This window comes from Lissotriton vulgaris, chromosome 11 (genome assembly GCF_964263255.1).
Source record: "Lissotriton vulgaris chromosome 11, aLisVul1.2, whole genome shotgun sequence".
Classification (NCBI taxonomy): Eukaryota; Metazoa; Chordata; class Amphibia; order Caudata; family Salamandridae; genus Lissotriton; species Lissotriton vulgaris.
The window spans coordinates 770,079,961-770,096,904 of NC_141699.1; the positions used below are offsets into that span (position 1 = coordinate 770,079,961).

Genomic DNA, 16,944 nt, shown 5'->3' on the forward strand with positions numbered 1-16,944 from the left:
CAGCTCGGTCTTGTCTGGGTTAAGTTTGAGGTGGCTGCAGTTCATCCAATCTTGAATGAACGTCATTACTGTTTGGACGTTCAGGGCGGATGAGGGTGAGTGAGACAGATTGAAGATTAACTGGAGGTCATCCGCGTAATTGAACACGGTGACCTCCAGTTGCTGTAACATAAAAATGAGGGGAAAAATATAAAGGTTGAACAAAAGAGGGGAAAGTGATGAGCCCTGAGGGACCCCGCACTCTACCTTGCGAGAGGCCGCAGCAAAGCCAGTCAAACGGACCGCTTGAGTTCTCCCAGCGAGAAAGGATTCCAGCCAAGAGAAGGCTAAGCCTTCTATGCCCGCCGCCCTGACACGGTTAAGGAGGATGGAGTGGTCCACCGTGTCAAAAGCGGCGGATAGGTCTAGGAGAATCAAGGCTTGCGGAAGGTTGATGTCAATACCTTCGCGCAGCTTGTCCATGACTGAAATGACCACTTTCTCTGTAGAATGCAGGGGACGGAAGCCGGCTTGACAGGGGGAGAGGCAATGATTTGCCTCAATATGAGTGCTCAAAGTGGAGGTGATATGGGTTTCAAGAACTTTTGCAAGGTAAGGGAGGAGTGAAATGGGGCGGTAGTTGGAGGGGGAGGAAGAATCGGCGTCCAGTTTTTTTAAAATTGGGATGACAACCGCCGATTTGTGTGGACTGTGACAAAACCGTGTGCAAGTGAATCATTAAGGAGGGTCAAAGGGGGAGTGGGACAAGCTGAGTAAACTTCCCTAAGGATACAAGCAGGGGCAAAGTCCAGGGGAGAGCCTGATTTGACACAATGAAGCAGAGGAAGGAGGGTGTCGATGGTTAGTAATGGGAAGTTAGTCAGTTTAACAATGGTGGGGGAGGGGAAGGGTTAACAAAAGTGGAGGAGGGCGGAGGAATGTTGTGTTTAATTTTAACAACTTTGTCTATAAAAAACTCGTTAAGCGAGTCACAGAGGGACTGGGAAGGGGGATGGTAACCGTGGCTCTGGTGGATGAGGCAAGTTCATGGACAGTGGAGAAAATTTCCTTCGATTGGGACTCAGCGATCATTATCCTGTTGGTGTAGTATTCGGCTTTTGCTTCCATCTTGGAAGATTTATTTGTTATGAAGCTCCCTAATTTCCTCATTTACTGCAGTATTCTCAGTAGAAAATGCTTTCAGTTTTCTACTTTAATTCCATCAAGATGGCATTCAGATGTGCCACACTATTGGCATAAAATCTGAATTTTGGCACTCTAGTTGCTCTTTACAACACTGTAGAAAGCTGCTGATTACCAGGGAGCAGTGGCGCAAGAAAACTTGAGGGGACCCCCTTCGCTCCCGACCCAGTCAGGAGCTCTCAGCCACCACCCATACACAGTGCAGGAGGGGGTCCCCTGGAGCTCAATGGCCCCCCTGCACCATAGGGGCAGCAGGGGCTATTGTTACACCACTTTGAGCGAGTTAACTGGCCGTCTGCTTCTGGTGTTGAAAATGCAAGTTGCATGTCAAAATGTTTTAATAAAATACAAGAGGAAGATATTCGATAACTCACTTAAAATGTGCCCTTCTTTTTCTCTTTATAGCACTAACAATAATTTCTATGTCAAAATGAACACCCTCATTTTTTTCCTTTCTCAATTAAATGTTTTAAGTTTGACCAGTTTGTTTAATTATATCAACATATCTTCAGGTGTGACATACATTTGTCATATGTAACACTATTAGCACTCTAGTTGTTCTTTAGAACACTCTGGGAGGCTGCAGTAGAACACAAGGGAATCAAAAGGCAGGCTGCTCCTGTTGGTAGTACGTGATTTACTGGGAATGTCAGACTTTATTTTCATATGGCTGAGGAAGATAGTGTGCATTTACAGAAAATAAGCTCTCATTTTAGCTTCTGGAGCACATTCCATAATCTCTACGGGGAAATCATGAGATAACATTTTTCTCTCAAACATGATTCTTGAAATCCCACAGAAGGCTTTTCCACAGGGTATAATCACCTTAGAACACACCTCAATTCCCAAAATGTGCATGGTAACATCATCTAATGATTCATACTGTAACTAAAATCTGTTATTACCCTTTATATGTTCTCATTTTTTATGACCCTCAAAACCTGCCATTCACTACAATGCATTTCAATGGGGTGCTATCATGTATATTTGTCCCAAGATGGCTGCTAACGCTTCCTTGTTGAAGTGTAGGAAAGCAAACAATCCCCACCATGAGATCTGTGCTCAGGACGTCCCAGATATACAAATCTGGGTTTCCTTTAGTATCTCCAAAACTACTGAAAGGATAAACATCAAATAAAAAAAGCATGATCTTCAGAACAAAATCTACCTTTCTGCCAAATTTGGTGTAAATCCATCCATCGGTTTGGGCTGCAGGAGTGTCTAAAGACTTTATTGGAATTAACATGGGAAACACATTTTTTTGACACCCCCCTTTTATCCGCCCCTACTTGATGATCCGCCCAAAACTTTCATCTCACAACTATAACCAGTGGGGCACTTTGTTTGGAAAGTTTCATAAAGATTCGTCAAATGGCGCCATTGATATAGGCAAGTAAAAAATGGCTTATTCTTTGGAAACATGATCCTAACTATAACTACCTACTGGCAACTGCCAGTAGGAAATATATATGGTCAGGTATGAGTTTCCATATTAAAAACTTTTTGTTGGTTTCTTTTTGACTTAGATCTTATTTGATGAATCACTACAAACTTTCCAAAAACAAAATCTCATCCGATTTGGGTTCGGCATGGCACGGTTCGTGCAGATCCATCAAGTGGAAAAGGTAAACATGACTTTTCCCACTGAAACTAATATTTGAGACCTTTCCATCCTCTGCAGAAAAAAATACTGATAAACAGAATTAAACCAATTTTACTTGTTATTGGGTTTTTTATATTACTTGATTTATTTATTGATTTTTAGTACTCTTTAGAAACAATCTTCTGGAGTATTTGAGTGTCATCCATTTAGTATTCTTTATTTGCCTTAGACTGCAGGTAAGCCAGTAAATATCTTGAAAAATGTATGTTGTTATCCTGGATAATGTTGTACAATAAAAACGTGTTATATGCAACTATTTGTCTAAGTCATATTTTAATAGCAAAGCACATTATAGGGAAATTAAAAACATGTATTCTAAAATGTGTTTTTTTAGTATCATGACAATATAGAGCAGGTTTAAAAAACCTTATATAAAGAAATAATATAAAGTGCAATTTGGGACAGTGTAACTTCTTGCTGGAAGGGTACTGCATTTACCATTTTAAATCCATACATTTCTCCATTTACCATGTCTATTTTCACACACTGGTGAGGATTCATTTTTAGATGATTGTATTAAAATAAATTGGTCCTTGCATAGATGAGTTTGACAGGTGTGCTGATTAATTCTCTGAGAGCATTGCTGTCACTGTGAAAGCATTTTACGTATGAACACAGAAAGAATAACAGAATTGTATGTTAACCATGCATTTAACTTTTTTGATTGAGAAAACAACATTTTCTGCACATGACTTCAGCATCCCAACATGATGTAATGAAAAATAAGTGAACTGTCTTACTACCATCCCCTCACTTCTTAAAATGACCATCAGTACTTCGATGTGGAGGTAGGGCAGCAGAGGTGCCCTTTAGCCTTGACTGTAAAGTAATGTAACAAAGCATACTTTACTAAGTCATCTTAGTACAAGTATTGCTGAAGATGTGGCAAAGTTGAAATATTAGGCAATTCTGGAAGGTTCCTCTTTCCTGTCTCCACAATTATGGTCAGATCACTGGTCTTGATTAAATTCCAGTTCAATGAGATCCAGCCAGGTACACCAACATGAAGTTATAGGGAGACCTGGTCATCTCACTACATATGATGAGTGGTTGTTTGCCAGAATGTTCTTGGTTTGTTTATCAATACTTTTGGTACAACAGGCAATTTTGAATGATCTTCATGACAGCTTTAAGACAGGTTATTATATGTGTTAGGTAACAACAAAATGGCAGCAATGGAAGAAAAACTATGCTTACCTGGAGAATGTTTAATTGGAAAAAGTTTAACTCTGTGCATGTTATACCTGGACAGTCATTTTCCCTTGGTAATGGCAATTTTTGTCACCTCCAGAACTCCTGGACCTTAATAATATCTGGTAATTCAGACATTCAGACCCATATATTACATCAACTTACCTTCTTGAAGCTACAAAGCAGATTCTACTTGGTCTCCACCTTTGTCTTTGCCCTTACACTTTGTTACTCTAAGATCTTACGCTTGTTTTATTAATACTTTCTCAGTGTCCGCAACGTCTTTTGGAAGATGATTCCATGCATTTAACATCTTTTTTAAGGGAAATCTACTAGCGTGACTTCTGGTCATAAACAGTCCTAGGGCCAGATGTAGGTAAATTCCATTTACCGATTTTGAAATACCGAATTTTACCGATTCGGTATTTCAAAATCGGTAAATGGGATGTAGGTACCAACATCTGGATTTTTTACCGATACCTTGAAATTCGGTATTTACCGATTCGGTAAATACAGAATCGGTATTTGCTATTGAATCCTATGGGCCTTGAAGCCCATAGGATTCAATTCAAATACCGATTCGGTATTTACCGAATCGGTAAATACCGAATTTGTCAAGGGTGCAGGGGGTGTCACTTTGACACCCTCTAGCACCCCCAAAACGGGCATGTATGCAATGTGGCACACAGACATGCCCTAAGGGCACGTCTGTCTGTCACATGGCACTTGTGTACATGCACAGATGTGCATGTACACAGGAATCAGTATTTTACCATGGATTTGTATTCCATGGTAAAATACCGATTCTGAAAGCCATGTGCCAATGGAAAATTGGCTACCCACATTGCATTTTCGGTAATTTTACCGAATCGGTAAATATTACTGAATCGGTAAATTTACCGATTCGGTAATAATAACGATTCGGTAAAATTACCGAATATGTGCCCCTACTTCTCCATAGCCCTTTACCGATCGGAAACGGCCGAAAATCGGTATTTTCGGCCGATTCCGATCAGTAAAGGGCTACCTACATCTGGCCCCTAGTCCTGTGTTGAAGAACCTTGTAATACATGTGAATGTTGGCATTGTCATGGTGCCCAGAGGGGGGCTATGTACAGGAAAAACAAGAGAATAGACACAGGGATATACCAGGGTGTGGGGTGAGAAAAGAGGCAAGAAACTTTAAGAAAGCAAGTGAAGCGAAATACACTTTTTGTTTATGTATCTATATTCAAAACCATCATTGAATACACAATAATTTAAGTTTAGATATTGTTATCAAATAACACCTCACGTTTCAAGTAAATTATGTATTTGCCATGAATGATATATTATGAATTTTCAATCAACTGTATGCCTACAAATGTATCAACATAATATAAAAGCATACAAAGAGATGTAAAAGATACAACGTGGACCTAGAATGGCATACTGGCATTCTGTGGACATTTGAACCACCATGTCAGCAGAACCTTGTAATGACATTTAAGAATCGTAATTTACAGGTAGTAGTTACATACGCTATATTTATTTTACAGTACTTTTTCCTGAATGGTAGGTTAATCAAATCAACAAAGATTCACTTTCTTTTTGACATAATACGCTATCACAGTTGTCAAAACATGCAAAATGTCTTTATTTTACCTCCATGGTGGATGCCAGCTCCAGGTGCACTTTTATAGTTTTAAAGTATTTTTTCTCTCTCATCTACACAGAATGGTTTCGTTTCTTCTTGGAGGTTCCGCAGAGAAACCCTAAAAGTCCAGCAAGCACCTGACTAACGCTAACTAAGATCTCAACAATGCCAACGACTGAAAGACCAACGTATACTGTGAGATGGAGGATTTTCTGAAGCTCTTCATTGATATCGATGCGGGGGAGGTCGAAGGAGGGAATGTCGAACCCGGGGATTCTGTCCAGTAAGTTTGCAAGTCTTGTCCCGTTACTGGCTGGTGGTTCCAATGCGGACAAACAAGTTCCATTCATGAACCAGTACAGGTCGAAATTTAGCATGTGAAAGGAACTGAGAATGAAATGACAATGTTAGCTCAATAGAGTGACTCATCACAGATCATAAAAACACTACTGGTAATTTTTCCAAAGTAAAGAATTACTGAATATGCTTATTTCCAGTTATTGAAGGTATTGGTCCCACAAAATGAATACCTACAAGGTACATCCTCCTTTTAGACCACAGAAATACCGTCTTTGGAAACAAAACAGTTTCTAACTGTTCTCGCATCCAGGAATTAATATGGTTCATTTTATGACAAAAGGAATGCCTGAATAATGTTATTGTTGAGGCAGATATTTTGGGGTCTTTAAATTATGGACTAGTAACCGGGCCTTGTAACCTACTGGCCTCGTTTAAGTAACAAAACACATCCATAATTGTGTACAGTGGGCCACTGAGAACCCATGGCCCTGGCGGCACTGCACCTGCTTGTGTGATTGATATCTACAATGCTGTCTGGACAAGGGATTAGCCATAACAATATATCACCCCCATTTTGATCCATACCTCAAACGCCTCCAGGTGAAAAAAGCGAGTAAGCCTTGCCCACTCTAGATGAGGTCCCGTCGTACCGCCTTCCATCCATCTAGCTCACCCTCCCTTAAGCCTTTTATGAATCCATCCATCTATCTATACATTTTTAGGTCTCGCAAGCGCATTGAGCAGAGCGAGACTATAGCGTCTTAAACAGACTTTACCTAACTGGGCGATTTGGTGCTGTGCCCGTGGCTTTTAGGTCAATGCGCAAGCGCATTGACCTAAAATGCGCATGCACATCATCAAATCGCCGTCTGTTCCCTCAGCAGCACTCCTCACACACCTTTGAAGTGAAGCTTAGCTTCACTTCAAAGGCATCCGCTCCCCCCGCCCCCTGCTTCACACGTCTCACGGCCGCAAGGCCGTCTCGTATTTCTCCTCTCTCCCTCGCCTCCCAAGTGAATGCCATGCATCTGTGGGACACTCTGTTTTTGAGAATCCAGTGACTGCCTGGTTGCCATTAACTTCACTTGAGAGCACAAGCCCAGAAGAAGCACAAAACTTATAGGATAATCGTGCTTCGACACTACAGGTTCTGTTGCTGGCTACCTTGACCAAAGCCTGGACCTGATGACATCAACTCGTGTTAGTCTTTCTTCTTGCAATGGCCATTTCCATTCACCACAGGCTGATTTCTATTCCCCAACTAGCACAATCCGTGTGGAGCGTGATTGTTTTTCATCTGCTCTGATTAGTGTGCATTTTCCGAGATTACCGCAGAATATGTTTTGCTTCGTGCTAGTCTCTCTCCCCTGACCCTTGTTGGGTTTCTGGCGCCTTCGCCCAAGGGTGGGCGTCTGCTGGCTGCACCCTGCACTCTGCTCGTGGGCACCCAGCCCTTGTGTTTATTCAGCTATAAATAGAAACAGGGAAGGACAGGGGCAGATTCATCGATCGCACAATGGCTAGGTTCGATAAACTGTGCAGGTCGATAAATGCAGCTCTGCTTTTTGTACGGCCACCAGAACATGTAGATCACCATCGCCTCGCCGCCCCCTCCCCCCTCCATCCCCCGGTACTGCTTTCTTTCTGGGTGGTACCCCTAGGGATGAACAGAGGCGTAGCACGGATATAATTGCTTCAATTTAGAGCAGGGCATGTCTTTTACATCGTGAATTCACTGATTTGCCGATTGTCATGAAAAGTTCATTTTATAATTCGATAAAACATTACCTACAAAAAAGTGAAAGGCTGTCTGAACATAGAGCTCGGTATTTACTCACATCATTCAGTCATAATAGAGGAACAATTGATAACTTTAGAACAGCTAAAAAGACTTCCAGATCGGCCTTTACCTTCCGTAGGTTCTGTGGTGATGGAATGTATGACGTTACACATACATTCACAACGCATACCATCACAATGTCTTTTAAAACCGACTGCCCCCTCCTCCTGTTTTCCTCTGTTTCTAAAACAAACCGCCTCCCCCCCTCACCCCCCCAGCCGAATCCACTTTCCTGTTGAAGAAATGCCATAGCTGCTTGAAGCTTTTTCTATATCTGGTGCTCTCAGAGTGTACTTTACGTATTTATTTTTCTAGCAGAGAGAAGTAAACCGAAGGGCACATGTACGTTTCACAGAATTCATAAGTGTATACTCCTGTCAAATGTCAATACTGTGGTCTTGCGTAGAGCTGCATTAAACCGATTTGCATATTCTGTGGCCAGCACGCCTGTGTTCATTCACCTTTGTTTTAGGATTCAAGTTATACTTCCTTATTTCGCTGTGATCTTGTGTTGTTTTGGTAACTAAATAATGGTATTAATTACTACCAAACGCTCTCATTTTAGCAAATACCTCGCACATATTCAAACGTAAATTTCGCCATTTGCATGGAAATGTTTGCTCCAAAGACATAGCCCACTGCGTTATTTTGCATGGATTGGAACTTGTTACCTTATTCACAACCTTCGGTATCAATCAGGCAAGTTAACTGTAAGCTGTGTCTGAGGTCTGTGGCACAAAGGCCCCTGCTGCTTCACACTATGGCCCGTGTCTCTCCCCCATCGCCGCTCTCCCCGCTCCGCCCCCTGCTGCGGTCGTTTCGCATTTCTCCTCCCCCCTCCCCACAGCAATGCCCTCCGTCTTGTTCGTCTTACTGTTTTTGTTTTTTTGGTAACTAAATAATGGTATTAATTACTACCAAACGCTCTCATTTTAGAAAATACCTCGCACATATTCAAACGTAAATCTCGCCATTTGCATGGAGATGTTTGCTCCAAAGACATAGCCCACTGCGTTATTTTGCAAGGACTGGAACTTGTTACCTGCAATTACAACAAGAACTCCTGCTATAAACAAATTAACCCTCTGTGGTATCTTCTCTAAATTCAGTGATCGCTTCAGGTTATTCACAACCCTCGGTATCAATCAGGCAAGTTAACTGTAAGCTGTGTCTGAGGTCTGTGGCCAGAGGTCAGGCGCGCGCACACATTTTCTCTCCTATATTGCGCGCATTAACCTCCTGAGTTATCCTGTCTGGTGATTTATGAATTCCTAGATACGATTAATTCATTCTGAGGCTGTTTCACATATTTTTTTATTCACGTTATAACCGTGCTGAGACTTTTAAGAAATGAGAAATTTTCAGGTAAACCATATCCCATTTTAGATGCATCGCCAACCTTGCATTTCTAAAATTATTTGCCATACAGCGGGCTGAGTCTTCTGTTCAGTTGTTGTTTCCTGTCATGTCCTCTTCAAATCGCTTTTGTTCTTGCCCAAGATTGATTGATTAAGCCAGGCACCGATTTTACCGCTTTTGTAATTTTAACGCGTTCTTGCCCTCCATTTGGCAGCAGTTATCCAAGAATCACATTTTTACGAGCTGCTGATTATCTTCACTTTTATTGTAAATATTTTAATGCTACTGGATTTGTGTTGGTGTTGCGTCTCTCCATCAGGTTTCTTGTCTCTTGAGATTATTCTATTGCAGTGATTTACTTGAATGCCGAATATACATTTCCATTTGTTCAGTTTAATTCTTTGTGGTGATCCTGCTATTTTTCTTGACCTCCAGTGGTTTTACTTATATATTTTAAGCTTTTCAATGTAATCTATATTTATTCTAACGCCCATTTCTCCTTTTTGGACTCTTCTGAGTTATGAGAGACTCTTCTGAGTTATGAGATTTTTGAAAAACAGAGTCGATACATAAAATAATATAATCAAGGGACCCGTGCCCCACTGGCATGCACATTGAAGACAGGAGCACATAAAAACATAATAGCTTCCGTGAATTTCAGGGTGACAGCGTAATGTACAGCCTGCATATTCCATTCTACATCCCTCTCTCTCTACACCCCTCTCTCTACACCCCTCTCTCTACACCCCTCTCTCTACACCCCTTCCTCTCTACACCCCTCCCTCTCTACACCCCTCCCTCTCTACACACCTCCCTCTCTACACTCCGCTCTCTCTACACCCCTCTCTCTCTACAACCCTCTTTCTCTACAACCCTCTCTCTCTACACCACGCTTACACCCCTCTCTCTACACCCCTCTGTCTCTGCACCCCTCCCTCTCTCTACACCAGGCTTACACCCCTCTCTCTACACCCCTCTCTCTCTACACCCCTCTCTCTCTACACCCCTCTCTCTCTACACCCCTCTCTCCCTACACCACGCTTACACCCCTCTCTCTCTACACCCCTCTCTCTACACCCCTATTGCCATTATAAATTACAATAACTTTTTATTTAAGTATTAATTATAAAAAAATAAAGGCCATTGTTATTTGTAATATGAATACATATAAGTCACGTAAATAAAACATATTGCATTACAAATGCTATAGGTGTCACATTTGCAAAAGTTATAACTATTGGCATTGTAAATGACAAAGCTATCAATTTAGCTATTTTACAAACCAACACATAAATAAAATATGTGTCATTTACAAGACCAATAGCTCCAACTTTTCTAATGCGAGACATATTGCATTTCCAATGCTTGTTCATACTTCCATCCATCCATCCTTTCACCATTGCATCCATCCACCCTTTCATGAATGCAGTCTTCCATCCATGCATTCTACTCACACTTCATCTATCCACAAATTTACTATACTTTTAACAAACCACCAATCCTTCCTTTCACCTTTTCTTTTTCAGATGTTCATCTATCCAGCCTTTTATCATTCCAGCCACTTTCTTTCACCCACCCATGTAAATACTGTTTGACTTTTCCATCCATCAGTCCTTTGACCCTTGCATCTACTCTTCCATCTTGTGGCCCTTCTTTCCTGTCACAGCTTCTTCCTCATTTTCATGTCCTTCCTTTCACTATTACTTCCATCCCTAATCTGTTTCACTCTCTTTTTTAGGTCTAGCCTGAGCCAGCGCACATGCGCTGCTCTGTCGATCTGCTTTATTGGAGTAGGGAATAGAAGCCCCGCCAACTCTCCGCCCATATTTGACATTGGCTTGTGTCATTGTCTGTCCTAAATGCCGGCTTCTGATTTGTAAATAGGCTTGATAGTCGCTTCTTGGTACCATCTCCTCTTCATTTGTCACCTCGAATGACGACTGGCCCCTTTATTTTTGTTGTTACATGGTATGTGGTATTTAGACTGTGAGCATTATTTTCTTTATCCAGGTGGTTCTCTTATTACAGGCATGACGTGCTTTGGTGCCTTCTTTACAACACCACCCTCCCTCCTTTTGTCCGTACCTTCTTTACCCACCACCCTCCCTCCCATTGCAGGGCCTTCTTAACCCCCCATGTTGTCCGCGCCTTCTCCCCCTCCGTTGTCCATGATGCCTACCATTTGCAATTGGTCTTGCATTTATCATTTATGCAAGTTTGAGCTATTGGCATTGTAAATGACATTGCCTTTTATTTATGTTTTGGTTTTTAAAGCATAAATAAAGAGCATTGTCATTTACAATGCCAATAACTTAAACGTGCGTAAATGCGAGACCTATTGCATTGCAAATGCTTGTTTCTTCATTTCTTTGCTTGTATTCCCAACCTTGTTATAATATTTTTGCTGTGATTAACTTTGCATCCCTGACGTTTGTTACTGTTTTCCCTGACTTTTGTTTTTTAAGCACTTTTGTCACACTGGGCAGACGCATTAATAACTATGTGTCATCACCCCCTCTTAAAGTGAAAAAAGTGGGGGATTCACAAAGCCTCTGTGTCTGAAAACAGACCAGGACAGACTTCAGCAGGTCCAGAGAGAGTTTTGTTTGCTATCCGCCTGCTGCTCGCCCCCACTGCGGCATGAAAGAGAGGTTTGGTATTTCCGGGTCTGGACTTTAATGGACCTGACCATTCGTCAAATTTCATCTCACGTTTTTTGCTCTGGACTGACTTTAGCCACTTGTAATGAGGGCATTAGTATTTGGTGCATCTATGAATACGAGCCCATGAGCCATTTTCTTTATTAATGAGCGCAATTTATTTATATTTTGATATCAGTTTCACAAATGCTCATGTATACGAACTGATTTTGTGTTTTTATGGATTGTTTACTGATCTGAAATTAACTTCTTATGGTGATGAGGATGATGTGCCATGTGTAATATATTACATCTGATGGCACACAGCCCAAGCAGCACATGTCATTAATAATAATCTATCCAAGTGTGGGGTAAACCTTTCAAGTAAACGCTGGAAAAGGATCTAACTGAACGGTTCGGATGGAGCTGAGATTTTGTGCGCTAGTTTATGATTTGCAATGATGGAGAAAATGTGTCTCTTGCTGATGATATATCTATATTGTGTTAGGTGTGTGTGTGTGTTAGAAATGGGGGTATCTACTTGGCAGAGGTAGGTACTTTTGTTTAAATAAGGATGCTTGCTTCTAGTCTGGGTAAGGGAGATACACACTTTAGATAACCTCTGCTGACCCCCTGGGTAGCTTGGCATGAGCAGACAGACTTATCCCAAAGGCAATGTATAAAGTATTTGCACTCAAAACACACAGTAATACAGTCATACCACCACAACTAGACACCACACCAGTTTAGAAAAATAAAGTATTGTTATCTAAACTCAACAAGACCCAAACGACAAAAAATCAACATACATGTAATAAGAATATGATTTTAGAAAGTTTCTAACAAATGGGTCCATAGAAGTCAATGGATGCATGATTTCTTACAAAGTACCTGTTGATGTGACAAAATTCACAAGGCCAAACAGCCGCAGAGATGGGAAGCGTCAAGAAACAAAAAGATTCATCAGCTCCTGAGACCTTGGGGAGGCGATGCAACAGTTCTGCTGCACTCAGGAGAAGTGATGCGTTGCGCCCGGTCTGTAGAGGAAAGTGATGCGGTGACTCCAAGACAATTCTGATCAGCAGGTGATGCGTCGGGAAAACTTGCAGCACAGGTACGATGCGTGGAAATTCAGAATGCAGCGGAGATCGATGCAGCGGCATCGAGCGGCGCTGTGTTGCTTTTTTCAGCCGCAATCTCTCCATGCATCGGTTCTTGCAGTGCTGATAGGCGCTGTGTCGGTTTTGGCAGCGAGACAGTGCATCCTGGAGATTCTTCTCGCACAGCGGTGTTGCATCGGAAAAACAGCTGCAAGAAGAGCCATGCGTCGCTTTCTTCAGTTGTTTGTGTTTCTTCCAGCTCCCCGCAGGAAGCACAGCCTCCAGAGGCCCAGACTGGAACAGGCACCTCCTGGCAGGTCAGAACTCTCAGAAGCAGAGTTCAGGGGGGCTGGGGGTGAAGTTTTTGTATCCCTGAGACTTCAGAACAGGAGGCCAGCACACGCCATGCCCTTGGAGATCTCCTGCAAGCAGGTTCAAAGCAAAGTTTCAGTCATTGTCCTCTCCTTGGCAGAAACAGCAACTGCAGGCCAACCCCACACAGCACACAGCAAATGGACAGTACTCCTCCTCACAGCTCTTCAGATCTTCTTCTTAGCAAAGGTTCCTCTTGAGTTAAGAAGTGATCTAAAGTTCTGGGGTTGTAGGTGTAATACTCAGACCCCAGAAGTCTTTGTTCACTTTGTGCAAGGGTCTCTGAACCCATTCTAAACCAGTTCTGCCCTCACTGGTGCAGTATGACCACAGGGGGTGGATATAGCATTGTAAAAGGGAGACAGGCCCTATTCAGCTGCAAGGAAATCTCCTCACACTACTCTAAATTCAGCCACAGTTTATTCAGCCCAGCTCTGAGTCATACAGGAAGGGCCAGGCACACTTCACCCCCCATTGGCTGTCTACAGTGAATGCACATCCCCAGTCCCTGTTACTCCAAAACCAGGCAGCCAATACACACACAGGCAGAGGCACACAGAATGGTTAAACAAGAAAATGTCTACTTTCTAAAAGTGGCATTTTCAAACACACAATTTAAAAAACATCTTTACAAAAAGATGTGGTATTAAATTCTGAGTCAGAGAGCCAAAACGTTATATCTCTATCTTGTCCCAATCAGAAGTTATGCTTGTAAGATGTTACAAAGCATTTCCCATTCTTTCTATGGGGTAAGATAGCCTTTCAATAGTGAAAAACGAAATTGGCAGAATTTCACTATCAGGACATGTCACACACACCAGTACAAGTCCTACCTTTTACGTACACTACACCCTGCTGATGGGGGTGTCTTGGGCTTACCATAGGGGCACTTTACATGTAAGAAAAGGGAAGGTTAGGGACTGGCAAGTGGGTGCACTTGCCAAGTCGACATGGAAGCTAACAAACTGCGCACAGATACTGCAGTAGCAGGTCTGAGATACTTTGTCAGGGCTACTCACGTGGGTGGCACAATCAGTGTTGCAGGCCCACTAGTAGAATTTGATTATTTATAGGCCCTGGCACACTTCAGTGCATTTTTCTTGGGACTTACCAGTAAATCATACATGCCAATCAGGGAGAACCAATTGTAAAAGAAATGTATACAGGGAGCACTTGCACTTTGACACTGATCAGCAGTGGCAAAGTGCCCAACGCATCTAAGCCAGCAAAAACGAAATCCAGCACAACATCAAAAATACAGATGATAGAGGCAAAAAGTCAGGGGAAACCGTGCCAAAGATGCCAAGTCTAAGAGTGTGTGTGTTTTTGTATGATACTGTCCAGTATATTTAAGCGGTCCTGTGATGGCCACCTGTATGGCCAACTTGAGCTTTGTTAGATCTATGTGAGTGCCTGGGGTTGGGTTGTTATTTGAGAATTAAATATTTGGGGCAAGCGCTTTAATGAGCTTTGTAAAACTGGACTATATAACCTATTTGGGCTCAGGTGGAGGTATGCAAGATGTTCTATCATATGTGTAGTCAGAGCAATGCTTTAGCGCCGGTGGCACCCGGTTCAACAATCTTTTTTCGTGCCCCTTCCCATGAGCTCCTTCTCCATGGATTCCCTCACCACCACCCTCTGTCAGTGCCCCTCATCCCTCCACATCCCCTCTCATGCATTTCATTTGTTTTAAAGGGCTACTCTTTCCAGTGTTGTGTTAGAGCACTTTGCATCACACACGTATTATATAGACAATGAATTATATCTGTGTAAATCAGTCTATAGAAAACATTACATAAGACAATGAGGATTGCAAGGTGTAGGAATCACATGTCACCGATACCAGTAGGCAGCATATTTTAACAACGTTTGGTCTGGAAAAGTATGAACTCTGGATTTAAAACGTACCACAGGTGTTGGGGTTGGCTTTACTAATAAGAATGTATTCCTACCCAAGCTAACCCTCTTTTGCAACATTAGGATAATGAAAGGCTGGGGAAAAACATGACATGCTACCATTTACCATGCAGTTTGCATGCAGCCCTTGGACGACAATCCATAGGTCACTGTGCTATATTAGCTGCCACATAAAATACAGTTCTGTGAGCTGCATGATACACTTTCTTCGCCGCAGGAATATTAACGCTCTCTGCTACGTAATGCGAGTCAAGTCTGCATCTAGACAACACTGGATCTCTCGCCAGTAGGAACATTAAGCACCAGAGATATCTTGACACTTGGCATGCTGCCTGAACACTGCTGGACACACAAGGAACTCTGCAGCAGGTACTTTTAAACTCATAAGTTATTTCTAAACACAGCACCCCCAAGCCCAGTGCCAGGTGCCGCTGCACTGGTCACAGTGCCGTAAAGCAGTCCCAGTGTAGTCCAGTGGGAGCGACATGAACAAGAGCGAATAATGCAAGCTTTATGTTCCACAGATAACTGTCAAGTAGCCATGACAATGCATTCAGGTGTGGGAAGCTCAGATGAGATAAGGGCATGGCACTGTGTCTAATGACCATTTGTACTAAAAACAGGGCCCTGTCCTCTTTTATTCATCTCTCCTTCCTTTCTTTTTCTTTCATTCCTTCTTTCTTCCCTTTCTTTCATTCCTTCTTTCTCTTTTTTCTTTCCCTTTTTTTTCTTGTTGCTTTCTATTCTTATTTCATATTGTCATGTTTTCCCTTTTTTCTTTCATTCTCTTTTGCTATTCTTAAATTCCTTTCCTACTTTCATGCTTGAATTCTTTCTTTCATTGTTTCATTCCTACTTTTCCCCCTTTTTAAAAACATAGTTTTGTATAGCGCACACTAGACCTGAAGATATCAGGTATCAGAGCGCTTTAAATAAGCACCAGTTTTGTTACTCAAGGACACAGTCATTTTTTATGTTAGGCACGGGGAGATTACGTGATTTGCCCAGAATCACAGGATGTTGAGCATTGTTGCTGAGATTCGAACTTGGTTCCCCAACTTTGTGGTGGACAGCTCTAGCCATAAGGCTACATCCTCTCCCTCTTTTACTTTCATTTATCATTTGTTCTTTCCTTCTATCTTGCTTTCCTTTTTTCATTTGTTACTTCTTTCCTCCTTTCTTTTTTCCTTTCATTCATTCCTTCTTTCCTACTCTCTTGTATTCCATTTCTTTCAATACTTTCCTCTTTCTTCTTTTCTTTTTTCCATTCATTCCTCTTACTTACTTTCTCTTGTGCTTTCTTTTCCTCTTTCCATCTTTCTTGCTTTCAATTTCTTTTGTCCCATCTTTCCTCCATTCATTCCTTCTTTTTTGCCTTCATTACTTTTTTCAAGCTTTCATTCCTTCTATATTGCTTTATTGTTTTCCTTCTTCCTTTTTTCTTCTTGTCTATTGCCTATTTCCTTCTTTCTTTGTCTTTTTCTTTCTGTTCCCTCCATTTTCTTTCTTTCTCTCTCTTTCTTTTTCATTCATTCTCTTTCTCTCTCTCTGTCCTTGTCATTCCTTCTTTCCTTTTTATTTGCTTTCATTCCTTCCTTCTTGCTTTCTCTCTATATATCCTTTGTTCTTTCTTTCTTGACTTCCTTCTTTCTGGCCTTCCATTTTTCTTTCCTTCTTTCTTGCCTTCTCTATTTCTTTCCTTCTTACTTTCTTCTTTCGTGTTTTTCTTCCTATTTTCTATC

General features: G+C 41.8%; 1 protein-coding gene across 1 annotated transcript in view; it reads right to left on the minus strand.

Moving 5' to 3' along the window:
- Positions 1-5,246: 5,246 nt before the first annotated feature.
- The window catches only part of TM4SF20 (transmembrane 4 L six family member 20), a 63,537-nt gene continuing 51,839 nt past the window's right edge, over positions 5,247-16,944 (minus strand). Inside the window, exon 4 of the mRNA XM_086943893.1 lies at positions 5,247-6,059. Within this exon, the coding sequence (XP_086800019.1) occupies positions 5,744-6,059 (316 nt within the window). The 3' untranslated portion in view covers positions 5,247-5,743. The remainder of the gene's footprint in view (positions 6,060-16,944) is intronic.